This window comes from Somniosus microcephalus, chromosome 13, assembly GCF_052327205.1.
Source record: "Somniosus microcephalus isolate GS21.2 chromosome 13, FLI_Smic_1.0, whole genome shotgun sequence".
Taxonomy (NCBI): Eukaryota; Metazoa; Chordata; class Chondrichthyes; order Squaliformes; family Somniosidae; genus Somniosus; species Somniosus microcephalus.
In genome coordinates, this window is record NC_140999.1 from 197,234,356 (window position 1) to 197,247,520 (window position 13,165).

Sequence of the window (13,165 nt, forward strand, 5' to 3'; positions counted from 1 at the left end):
CCCTTAATTCCCTTTACTTCTAGGAAACTATCTATTTCTGTTTTAAATTTATTTAATGATGTAGCTTCCACAGCTTTCTGGGGCAGCAAATTCCACAAACCTACCACCCTCTGAGTGAAGCAGTTTCTCCTCATCTCAGTTTTGAAAGAGCAGCCCCTTATTTTAAGATTATGCCCCCTAGTTCTAGTTTCACCCATCATTGGGAACATCCTCACCGCATCCACCCGATCAAGCCCCTTCACAATCTTATATATGTTTCAATAAGATCGCCTCTCATTCTTCTGAACTCCAATGAGTAGAGTCCCAGTCTACTCAACCTCTCCTCATATGACCACCCCCTCATCCCCGGGATTAACCGAGTGAACCTTCTTTGTACTGACTCGAGAGCAAGTATGTCTTTTCTTAAGTATGGACACCAAAACTGTATGCAGTATTCCAGGTGCGGTCTCACCAATACCTTGTATAACTGCAGCAATACCTCCCTGTTTTTATATTCTATCCCCCTAGCAATAAAAGCCAACATTCCATTGGCCTTCTTGATCACTTGCTGCACCTGCATACTAACTTTTTGAGTTTCGTGCACCAGGACCCCCAGATCCCTTTGTACTACAGTACTTTCCAGTTTCTTGCCATTAAGATAATAACTTGCTCTATGATTTTTCCTGCCAAAGTGCATAACCTCACACTTTCCAGTATTGTATTCCATCTGCCAAATCTCTGCCCACTTACTTAGCCTGTCTATGTCCCCTTGCAGGTTTTTTATGTCCTCCTCACACTACTTTCCCTCCCATCCTTGTATCATCTGCAAACTTTGATATGTTACACTCGGTCCCCTCCTCCAAATCGTTAATATAGATTGTAAAGAGTTGGGGACCCAGCACTGACCCCTGCGGAACACCACTAGTTACTGATTGCCAGTCTGAGAATGAACCATTTATCCCAACTCTCTACTTTCTGTTAGAGAGCCAATTCTCCACCCACGCCAGAATATTACCCCCAATCCCGTGATTTTTTATCTTGAGCAATAATCTTTTGTGTTATGTTCTTATGTAACCCGAGAGACCGTACTGCAGGCTAGTTAACCCAAGAGACCGTACTGCAGGCTAGTTAACCCAAGAAAGACCGTACTGCAGGCTAGTTAACTCGAGAGACCGTACTGCAGGCTAGTTAACCGGAGAAAGACCGTACTGCAGGCTAGTTGACCCGCGAGACTGTACTGCAGGCTAGTTAACCCGAGAGGCCGTACTGCGGGCTAGTTAACCCGAGAGACCGTACTGCAGGCCAGTTAACCCGAGAGACCGTACTGCAGGCTAGTTAACCGGAGAGACCGTACTGCAGGCTAGTTAACCGGAGAAAGACCGTACTGCAGGCTAGTTAACCCGGGAAAGACCATACTGCAGGCTAGTTAACCCGAGAGACCGTACTGCGGGCTAGTTAACCCGAGAGACCGTACTGCAGGCTAGTTAACCCGGGAAAGACCATACTGCAGGCTCGTTAACCCGAGAAACCGTACTGCAGGCTAGTTAACCCGAGAGACTGTACTGCAGGCTGGTTAATCTGGGAGATGTTCCGATCCTTTCCTTATTATGCTGTGGACCAATCTCCTGTGCAATGTCATAACGGGCTTCACTAAAATCTAATGATATAAAGGCTTCGTTCTCCTGATCCACTCGATCAGCTGTCTGTTCAAACAGTTCAACAGATTTAATCAGACATGGCCTCCCACCAATGTCATGTTTATTTGTCTTGCTGCTTATTTCCCCCGGAGCCTTTAATCCCGTCTTCAGGGTGTGGTGTAATCTTTTACCAGCTACAGGATGTCAGTCCCTCGAGCTCGCCTCCTTCTGTCCTGAAATGAGTACCTAACTGTCCATCTGTACAGACCCATGATCAAGATGTTGACAGCTAATAACCAGGATTTTTACCACTTTGGGGGGGGGGGGGGGGGGGGAGGGGAAGAAGAGTTTGAAATGATGCTCCCACATAAGAACATAAGAATTAGGAGTAGCCCATGCGACTCCTCGAGCCCACTCCGCCACACGGCCCCTCGAGCCCGCTCCGCCACACGGCCCCTCGAGCCCGCTCCACCACACGGCCCCTCGAGCCCGCTCCGCCACACGGCCCCTCGAGCCCGCTCCGCCACACGGCCCCTCGAGCCCGCTCCGCCACACGGCCCCTCGAGCCCGCTCCGCCACACGGCCCCTCGAGCCCGCTCCGCCACACGGCCCCTCGAGCCCGCTCCGCCACACGGCCCCTCGAGCCCGCTCCGCCACACGGCCCCTCGAGCTTGCTCCGCCACACGGCCCCTCGAGCCCGCTCCGCCACACGGCCCCTCGAGCCCGCTCCGCCACACGGCCCCTCGAGCCTGCTCCGCCACACGGCCCCTCGAGCCTGCTCCGCCTCACGGCCCCTCGAGCTTGCTCCGCCACACGGCCCCTCAAGCCTGCTCCACCTCACGGCCCCTCGAGCTTGCTCCGCCATTCAATAAGTTCACGGCTGATCTTCGACCAACTCCACTTTCCCGCCCTATCCCCATATCCCTTGATTCCCTTAGAGTCCAACAATCTATCGATCTCATTAACCACAGCAGCTTTGACTCCAGGCTGGATTTTCTTTTCTTTAAGCCTGTGGGTGATGGTGGCAAGGGCCCGCTGATTGCCCATCCCTAGTTGCCCTGGGATGGGGGAACCTACTGTAGCAATTGTTTTTACAAGTGCTCGGCCCCTTTCGGAGCGAGGCTAAGCCAACCATGTGGTGTGGGATTGAGCCATGAGCACATCAGGCCAGGCAGTGCTCGCAGGCTCGCTTCCCTGACGGATATTCATGAAGTAGTGGGGTTTTTACAACACCCCAGCAGCTCAGTCATTCCTTTCTGGTGTTGCCTCAAAAATCTAATTCAATTTACAACTTGCCATGGTGGGATTTGAACTCGTGATTTTTGGGGTTGCTAGTAATGTTCCCTCGAAGCTGTGCACGTGTGCTGCCGTGCAGCCATCGGGAAGTTACCGCGCAGGCTGCTCACAAGCTGCCGTGCAGCCATCGGGAAGTTACCGCGCAGGCTGCTCACAAGCTGCTGTGCAGCCATCGGGAAGTTACCGCGCAGGCTGCTCACAAGCTGCCGTGCAGCCATCAGGAAGTTACCGCGCAGGCTGCTCACAAGCTGCCGTGCAGCCATCGGGAAGTTACCGCGCAGGCTGCTCACAAGCTGCCGTGCAGCCATCGGGAAGTTACCGCGCAGGCTGCTCACAAGCTGCCATGCAGCCATCGGGAAGTTACCGCGCAGGCTGCTCACAAGCTGCCGCGCAGCCAGCGGGAAGTTACCGCGCAGGCTGCTCACAAGCCGCCGTGCAGCCATCGGGAAGTTACCGCGCAGGCTGCTCACAAGCTGCCGTGCAGCAACTTTAAAGGTACTGCGCACAAAACATTTTTTTTTTTTTTTTTTTTTTTTTTTTTTTAAAAAGAGGGAACATTGGTTGCTAGTCCAGTACCATAAGCACTACAATACTGGGCCCGCCCAATTCCCAACACACTGCCGCATCAGCTGATGCGGTGAGGCATCAGTGCCCTGGACTGTTCTATCGCTGCTCCAAGTATCCATTGAAGACCAAGGTCAGATCCCATCCTCCACCACCCTGACACTCACAGGCACCTCAGCCCCACACATCAGACTGGGAGAAACCTGGACATAACAACATAGCCTGGAAGAATTGTGTTCATACATATATCCACAGTGGCATCTTTTGAGGAATGCACGAAGAGGTACTGAAACAAGAGTGTATTACATTGTCTGCTCCATGTTGGGAGGCACAGGGCAAGGTTTAATAATCACAACCAGGAGCTCATTTAGTGACAAATCCTGGTTTCACTGTGACATTCCAGAATGTTTACATATTTTGAGGGGGGGGTGTAGTTTGTATTTCCTGCAGTAACCTTGCCTGTAATACAAGGAGCTGCGATTCCCACTGGTTTAAGCGTACATTGCATTCCAGAATTCTGCCTGCTTTCACGTGAAACCTCAGGACTCCCGCCGCCTTCTCTGAATTAACAATCGTGTTCCTGCATCGTGTCCAAACGGCAGTTGATGGGTACAGGTTCAGACTGCCGGATAATGAATCCCCCCACCAGCCCAAATGAAGAGATTCTACAAAGTAGTTGCCATGGTTACAACAGCCAACACTTTCCATCAAAAATGTGAGAATCTTCACACTCCCAAATCCTTTTCCTCGAGGAGATCGCATCAGCAGAAGGGATGGGGGTCGTGACTCATACTCTAATCGCATTTGGCAAGCGAGGAAACGAGGAAATTGCAACTCCGATCACACAATGTGGATGGAACTTTCAGAGCCGGTCACACTAAACCAGGATTCCCGATATTCCAAGGGTGTCGCTCAGCGGCTGCCCAGCTCAGAGGGAAAGGGGGAGGGGCTAACGCGGAGCTCATTTAAATAACCCAATAGTTTACAACACACCCAACAGATTGACAGCAATTAAAGCAGAAAGGCTCCATTTGTAAAATAACATTCATGAAGGAGCACTTGCTCCAGAGTGAACAAATCTCTCTCTTCACCAAATAGAAGTGTTCACAAATTTCACTATAGTATGTAGGGAGACACTGGCCTTCCCCAGAGAGACGCCGGCCTTCCCCAGGGGGACGACGGCCTTCCCCAGGGGGACGACGGCCTTCCCCAGGGGGACTCCGGCATTCCCCAGGGAGACGCTGGCATTCCCCAGGGAGACGCCGGCATTCCCCAGGGAGACGCCGGCCTTCCCCAGGGAGACGCCGGCATTCCCCAGGGAGACGCCGGCATTCCCCAGGGAGACGCTGGCATTCCCCAGGGGGACTCTGGTCTTCCCCAGGGAGACACTGCCTTCCCCAGGGGGGGGGCGGTCTTCCCCAGGGGGACACTGGCCTTCCCCAGGGAGACACGGTCTTCCCCAGGGGGACACTGGCCTTCCTTCCCCAGGGGGACTCCGGCCTTCCCCAGGGGGGACTCCGGCCTTCCCCAGGGGGACAGCAGGCGCACCATCAGACATGCACACTCTGGGGTCAGTTTCATCGTGTGCCCAGTGAAAAAGGTAAATGACTCCCACTCTGTGGTAAACCACTTTTATCGTTCACTATCGTTACACTATAGTTATCACTGTTGTATTGTTATCACTGTTCTCACTGTTGTATCACTATACGAGGTCGCCTCTTGTCGCGCTGTTATACCTGGGCTGACCACCTCCGACTCCACCCATGGCTCCACCTACCTGCCCAGGTATAAAGGTAGTCGACTGGCTGGTATTCCTCCTTGGTGGACCCGATCACCCACGAGGGTGGGCTCTGTTATTTAGTCAATAAAAACCTTTAGTTACGTTCCTAACTCGTCGCTTTTTATTGGACGAATTGATAGGTATATCAATTTTATTGACTAAATTTTAAAGATGTCTACTACTGGCCAGCCAGAAGCCCTCCCAGAAGCACAGCCACAGCAGCTTTCAGACACCGGGCTACACCAGCCAGCTTGGCTGCAAGCCCTCAAACCACCGTACCTGGATCTAAACCCACAGGCAGCAAACTCAGCCCTCAACTTCAAACACTGGCTGGACTGCTTCGAATCCTACCTGGAAGAATCCGGCGTCCCTCAGAGATCCAAACTAAGAGTTCTGAACGCCCAAGCGAGCCCGAGAGTATACGCACTCATCCAGGACACGACTACATACGAGGCCGCTATCAACCTACTGAAACAGCAGTACCGGAGCCCGGTAAATTACATGTACACCAGGCACCTCCTGAGATCCCGCCCGCAACAGCCAGGAGAGTCTGTAGCTGAATTTTTACGGGCGCTAAGAGCACTCGGCAGGAACTGTGACTTTAAAGCGGTGACGGCTGTTGAAAATACGGAAGATAATATCCGCGATGCCTTTGTGAAAGGCCTACGGTCCGACTACTCACGGCAAAGACTGCTTGAAGCTAAAGACCTCGACCTGGACAAAGCTGAAGCCCTCGCTCTCTCCCTAGAGGTGGCCCATCAGGACCAGGAGGCGTTTTCCAGGTACTGCTCGCGACCCTGGGACTCGGGCCCGACCCCTACCGCAATACCCTTCGCAGCGCCACCCCCGGGACCTACCTCAGCGTCGGCGTCCCGGACCCGACTGGGACCGCCACCCCCGGTACCGGCTCCGACATCGGGCACCCGCGATCGGGCCGCCGGCTGCTTCTTTTGCGGCCAGGAGAAGCACCCGAGGTCGCGCTGCCCAGCCAGGAACTCTACCTGCTCAACCTGCAGGAAGAAAGGCCACTTCTCTAAGGCCTGCAGGAGCGAACCTTCAGAGGCCAGCAGTGCCTCATGCGAACTGTGGGGGCGGCCATCTTCTTTCAAGGCAACTGAGGCCAGCATCCCCACACGTGAGTCATGGGGGCGGCCATCTTTGATCAAGGCAACCGACCCCAATAGTGCCTCATGTGAGTTATGGGGGCAGCCATCTTCTCCGCCATTTTGTCCTACCTCGTGGGAGACGCCATTTTACCCACCACGCCCGACTGCCACCGGGCCCCCGGACCCGACGACCGCCTCGCCCGCAGACGACAACGACTCGCTTACCTACACACTAGCCTCCGTCACTCTGGATCAAGCCCGCCCACACCACCTGTCCAAGTCGATGATGGACATCAAAGTAAACGGCCACGCCACGACCTGCCTGTTCGACAGCGGAAGCACGGAGAGCTTCATCCACCCAGACACGGTGAGCCACTACTCCCTCCCTGTCCTGCCAACGCGCAACCGAATCTCGATGGCATCGAGGTCCCACGCCACGGACATTAGCGGCTACTGTGTTGTGACCTTGTCGGTTAAGGGTACGGAGTATAAAAATGTTAAACTCCTCGTCCTCCCCCAGCTCTGCGCTGCCGTCCTACTAGGGCTGGACTTCCAATCCCACCTCCAAAGTGTAACCCTAGCATACGGTGGACCCCTCCCCCCACTCACAGTCGACAACCAGCGAATGTTAAACCGCCCACCGCATAACACCTGCAGCCTATCCACCCTCAAGGTGCCGCCACCTTCCCTGTTCGCTAACCTCACCCCCGACTGCAAACCCGTCGCTACCAAGAGCAGGCGGTACAGCGCTGGGGACAGAGCCTTCATTAGCTCTGAGGTGCGGCGCCTCCTGAAAGAGGGCATTATCGAGGGGAGCAACAGCCCCTGGCGTGCCCAGGTCGTGGTCGTTAAGACCGGCGATAAAAATCGCCTGGTCATCGACTACAGCCAGACCATAAACAGATACACCCAGCTGGACGCATACCCCCTTCCCCGCATATCTGACATGGTCAATCAGATTGCACAATACCGCGTATTCTCGACCATCGACCTTAAGTCGGCCTACCACCAACTCCCTATCCACCCCGAGGACCGCCAGTACACCGCCTTCGAGGCGAATGGGCGCCTATACCACTTCCTTAGGGTCCCCTTCGGTGTCACCAACGGGGTCTCGGTCTTCCAAAGGGAGATGGACCGGATGGTTGACCAGAACGGACTGCATGCCACATTCCCCTATCTAGATAACGTCACCATCTGCGGCCGCGACCGGCAGGACCATGACGTGAATCTGGAGAAATTCCTCCGTACGGCCCAACGGCTGAACCTCACCTACAATAAGGAGAAATGCGTGTTTAACACCTCGCGCCTTGCCATCCTTGGCTGTGTGGTAGAGAACGGACTCATCGGCCCCGACCCCGAAAGAATGCGCCCCCTCATGGAGCTACCCCTCCCCCACTGCCCTAAGGCACTGAAGAGAACCCTGGGGCTCTTCGCCTACTATGCCCAATGGGTGCCCAATTATGCGGACAAAGCCAGACCCCTCATGAAGTCCACATCCTTCCCCCTCACGGAGGAAGCGTGCGCGGCCTTCTCCCTCATCAAGGGAGACATAGCCAAGGCCACAATGCACGCAGTGGATGAGTCCATCCCCTTCCAAGTGGAGAGCGATGCATCCGACTTCGCCCTAGCCGCTACCCTTAACCAGGAGGGGAGGCCGGTGGCCTTCTTCTCAAGGACCCTACAGGGCCCCGAGATCCGACACTCGTCGGTCGAGAAGGAAGCCCAGGCAATTGTGGAGGCGGTACGGCGCTGGAGGCATTACCTGGCAGGCAAACAATTTACCCTCCTCACCGACCAACGTTCGGTTGCTTTCATGTTTAATAACAAGCTGAGGGGCAAAATCAAGAATGACAAGATCTTGAGGTGGAGAATCGAGCTATCCACCTATGATTATGATATCTTGTACCGGCCAGGTAAGCTGAACGAACCCCCTGATGCTCTTTCACGAATTACATGCGCCAGCGCACATATCGATAGACTTCAGACCCTCCACAACGACCTCTGCCACCCCGGGGTCACCAGACTTTACCATTTCATTAAGGCCCGCAACCTGACCTACTCCATCGAGGAGGTCAGGACCATGACCAGGAACTGCCAAACCTGTGCCGAATGCAAACCGCACTTCTATAGGCCGGACAGAGCAAGCCTGATCAAGGCCACCCGCCCCTTCGAGCGCCTGAGCATCGACTTTAAGGGGCCTCTACCGTCATCTGACCGCAATGTGTACTTCCTCAACATCGTTGATGAGTACTCCCGTTTCCCTTTTGCCTTCCCCTGCCCAGACATGACCAGTACCACGGTCATCAAGTGCCTGAACGACCTCTTCGCCTTGTTCGGGTTCCCGAACTATATACATAGTGACCGGGGCTCCTCCTTCATGAGCGAGGAACTCCGTCAGTTCCTACTAGCGAGAGGTATTGCAGCAAGTAGGACCACCAGCTACAACCCCCGAGGGAACGGCCAGGTGGAAAGAGAGAACGCGACGGTATGGAAGGCCGTCCTCTTAGCCTTAAAGTCTAAGGGCCTCCCAACCTCCCGCTGGCAGGAAGTCCTCCCGACAGCGCTGCACTCCATCCGGTCACTACTTTGCACTGCCGTTAACGCCACCCCCCATGAACGAATGTTGGTTTTCCCCAGGAAGTCGACTACGGGAACCACTCTACCAACCTGGCTGACCTCTCCGGGGCCCGTCTTGCTGCGAAAGCACGTGAGGGCCCATAAAACGGACCCCCTGGTCGAGAGGGTGAACCTCCTGCACGCCAACCCCCAGTACGCCTACGTGGCTTACCCAGACGGGCGGGAGGACACTGTCTCCTTACGAGACCTCGCACCCTCGGGCACTCCGGAGACACCACCTTTACCCCCCCCCACCACCCCCCCAATTCCAGCCCAGGTAGACGGCATGCCGGAACCCCACGAGCCTTCGCCGACCACGCAGACACCAGCATTAACACCGGATAATGCAGCACCGCCGCTGCGACGATCGGAGAGGCTTACGAGGCCTCCGGACAGACTGACATACCAGAGCTGGTAGTACACTTCACCCCGCCGGACTCAAATCTAAACAAGGGGTGAATGTGGTAAACCACTTTTATCGTTCACTATCGTTACACTATAGTTATCACTGTTGTATTGTTATCACTGTTCTCACTGTTGTATCACTATACGAGGTCGCCTCTTGTCGCGCTGTTATACCTGGGCTGACCACCTCCGACTCCGCCCATGGCTCCACCTACCTGCCCAGGTATAAAGGTAGTCGACTGGCTGGTATTCCTCCTTGTTGGACCCGATCACCCACGAGGGTGGGCTCTGTTATTTAGTCAATAAAAACCTTTAGTTACGTTCCTAACTCGTCGCTTTTTATTGGACGAATTGATAGGTATATCACACTCAAGGTGGCTCTGTAATATAAACAGGGCTCAGCTTTTCAGGGAATCTGGCTCCCTGCAAATTCCAGTTCAGGCCTTAGTGCGTCAGCTGGGCTCAGTTGGTAGCACTCCCGTCTCAGGGAAAGAATATTGTGGGTTCCAGATCCACTCCAGGACCCGAGCACATACTCAAACTGACTTCTGTGCTGTACTGTCAGAGGGGCCATGCTTTGGATGAAACACGTCTGCCTGTTCCACTAATCGAGGCACCCTTCTCAATAAGTATTCCCCATAAAATAACCCCAAGTAAAGCATGCATACTCTGTCGAGGTCCGGGTGCACCAGGGCTACGTAGTCATTGCAGGCGATAACGTTGCCGAGTGCGGAAAGGCGTTCCTCAATTCTCTGGATGGCCACGGATTCTGGGAGGCAATTGCGGATGTGCTGCAGCTCCTGATCCGTTGTGTTATTTGGGACCATTAACCCATGTCGGTTACCTGGGGAAGACAAGTGGACTGATTAGGCCAAGACTAAATAATGTACCATTTACCCTGAATAGGTTCAAACAGGAATGATTCCTCACTGTGCGATCAACAGCAGAATAGCCAGGTTTGTCGTTATTGCACAATTATAAATAGGCAGGAGTTTGGTTCCTGGCTTGCCAGAAAGAAACACCCTTCAATGTAAATCATTAGTTCCATTCTAAAATACAGACAGTATCTCCATCATAAAATGACATCTGATTCACACAAACATTTACAGACAGATCTTTGTGGTATCCTGGGCACGCAAATGATTAATTTACTCCCTTTACTTTTCAGACCTGGGTTCAAAGAAAGCTCAATAGGGATGCTCACTTCCTCTCTGAAGATTATAAAAAGGTCCAGCGAGAAATAAATTAAGATTATGACAGTTTAAAACAGATACAGTCACACCACTTCCAACGCCCGGAATTCAGCACAAATTGGGCAATCTGACTTAGACAAGCGGAAGGATGGGGTGGGGAGATCGAGAAATCGCAGCGTGCCTCTCCGAGGTGGTGGTGGGCCCTCTCCTTGAACTCCTGCAGTCCCTGTGCCTGATGGTGCTCCCACAATGTGTTAGGGAATGCCAGGATCTTGACCCAAGGACAATGAAGGAGGTGATTATATATCCAATTCAGGAAAGCGAGAGATGAAGGCGCTCCTGCGATCTTGCTGCTCTCTCTCCTTGGTGGTAGATGTTGTGGAGCAGGAAGGTGCTGTTAAAATAAGCTGCAGAGCATCCTGTAGACAGTACATCATGTGGTTCCACTCTTACCTAGCCAATCATAGCCAGAGCATATCGAGCAACGGCTTCTCTACTCAGCCCTGCATCGTCACTGTGGAAATTCTACAAGGATCCATCCTTGGCCTCCTCTCCATGTGGCCCCAATGACACTATCTGCAAACATGGACCCAGCTTCCACATGTACGCTGATGACACCCAGCTCTACCTCTCTATCTGCTCCCTTGATCACTCCACCGCCTCTGTGCTACCAGACAGATTTTTGAACATCCAGTCTTGGATGAACCATAATTTCCTCCAGCTACAGACTTTCAGGCACACAGCCATTCCCTTTAGCCCCCAGTACGAACTCTACCCTCGCCACCAACTTCACCCCCTCCTTGATCACCAATTCCACTTGAACCAGACTATTTGTTAGCCTGGCCGACCGAATTTCCAACGACATGTGCCTTCCCGTCACAAAGATCGCTTACTTCCATCTCTAGATCAACAACTTGCCTTTATCTACCATCACTCACCTCCTTCCTTACCTTGGCACATCTGCCACTGAAGCCTTCATCCATGCCTGGATCACCTCCAGGCTCAATTACTCCAATGCTCATCCTATCCATCTCGTCCACCCTCAAAATTCACCCTATTCTGCTTACAAACACTTCAGCCTGGTCATGTGCTGGGCTTTAGGAGGCTCATGTAGCCGCCTTCTCCTGTTATTGGTACTTCATCCTTCGCGATGCCTGGTGCTGCTCTCCTATTCTCACTATTGAGTTCCTTGCTTGATGACGGATGGGTGAGTGAAGAATGTGCTGGGTCATGAGCTTATAGATTATGATGGCATACAATTCTGCTGCCGATGATGGCCCAGAGTAGCTCATGGATTCTGAAGCCAAGACTGCTGGATCTGTCGTTAGTCTGCAGTGGTAGAGCCACATTGTACGATGGAAGGTGTCATTATGAAAATGAGACACAGTCTTCACAAGGACTGTGCAGCGACCAATCTGATCAATGCTATCGTCAACAGACGCATCTACAGCAGGTAGGTTGGTGAGGATGAGATCAAGTAGATTAGTCCATTTTGTTGGTTCCATCATCATCTGACGCAGGTCTAGTCTGGCGATTATATCCTTCACTGGAACTCCCTGTGCTCTTACTTCTCCCCAGGTAACGCTTAAATGGCGTTCAACATAAAGTTCCGATTTGCCAGCTGACGGGGAGTCGGTGGTAATCAGCAGGGAGTTCCCTTGGACTTGTTGGACCTGAAGTCGCGATGCTTCATGGGATCCGGAGAGAATGTTGAGGACTCCCTGGGCCACGTCACCAGTATGGCCATGATACGATGTCTGGGTTGTTACTGCTCGATCAGTGCTCTTAATATTCAGGTTTCTAGCCACTCTTCAGAGTCCAGCGCAGATCAATCAAATATGTCAAACCTGAGATTGATAGATTTTTTGTTGAGTAAGGGTATTAAAGGATGTGGAACCAAGGCGGGTAAATGGAGTTAAGACACAGATCAGCCATGATCTAATTGGATGGCAGAACAGGCTTGAGGGGCTGAATGGACTCCTCCTGTTCCTATATGAATTAATTTTCAATCAGAACACCTTCTGGGCACTGTAGTTTTATATATTAACCATAACCATATGCCCCATCATTTTCTTTGTTTATATTCTTTAACCTTTTGATTTAATCCAATATTTTCAGAAAATAAAACAGCAACAGAGCACATCGAACACTGGTTACAGAAGATTATAATACCAAGGACCCTTGCCCAACTCCAGGAGGACCTCCTTTCGAATGAGGATGGATGGTCTCGGAAACCTTTAGCACTTCCCGTTAACCGGTGATAAAGAGCTGAACGCTCACAATGAGGTAGGAGCGACCCACAGATCCTAACTCGTAGGTGTCCGTGGCAACGCTAGGAATATGGCGGGGAAGCAGCCTCCTTCCAATCAGCATGGCCGTGCAGATTCTACACGAGGTGTGTGGGGTGCAACTGATGAAGCTTTGAGACACACTGTTCAGTGAGTGTCGGAAGAACAGGGACTTGCGGTATTCGGGATTCTTGTTGCCTGCTCACAGGAGCGCGAGGGACGGAAATTCAAACCCCTCACCACGGATAAGCATTAAAAAAAAACAGTATGCACGAGATGACAATCGTTATAGAAGTGACAT

General features: G+C 52.7%; 1 protein-coding gene across 1 annotated transcript in view; it reads right to left on the reverse strand.

Annotated features, from left to right (window-relative positions):
• eif6 (eukaryotic translation initiation factor 6) overlaps positions 1 to 13,165 on the reverse strand; it is an 89,894-nt gene that overhangs the window by 38,968 nt on the left and 37,761 nt on the right. The window contains 1 exon segment of the mRNA XM_086005959.1: positions 10,052 to 10,227. Coding sequence (XP_085862085.1) covers positions 10,052 to 10,227 — 176 coding nt within the window.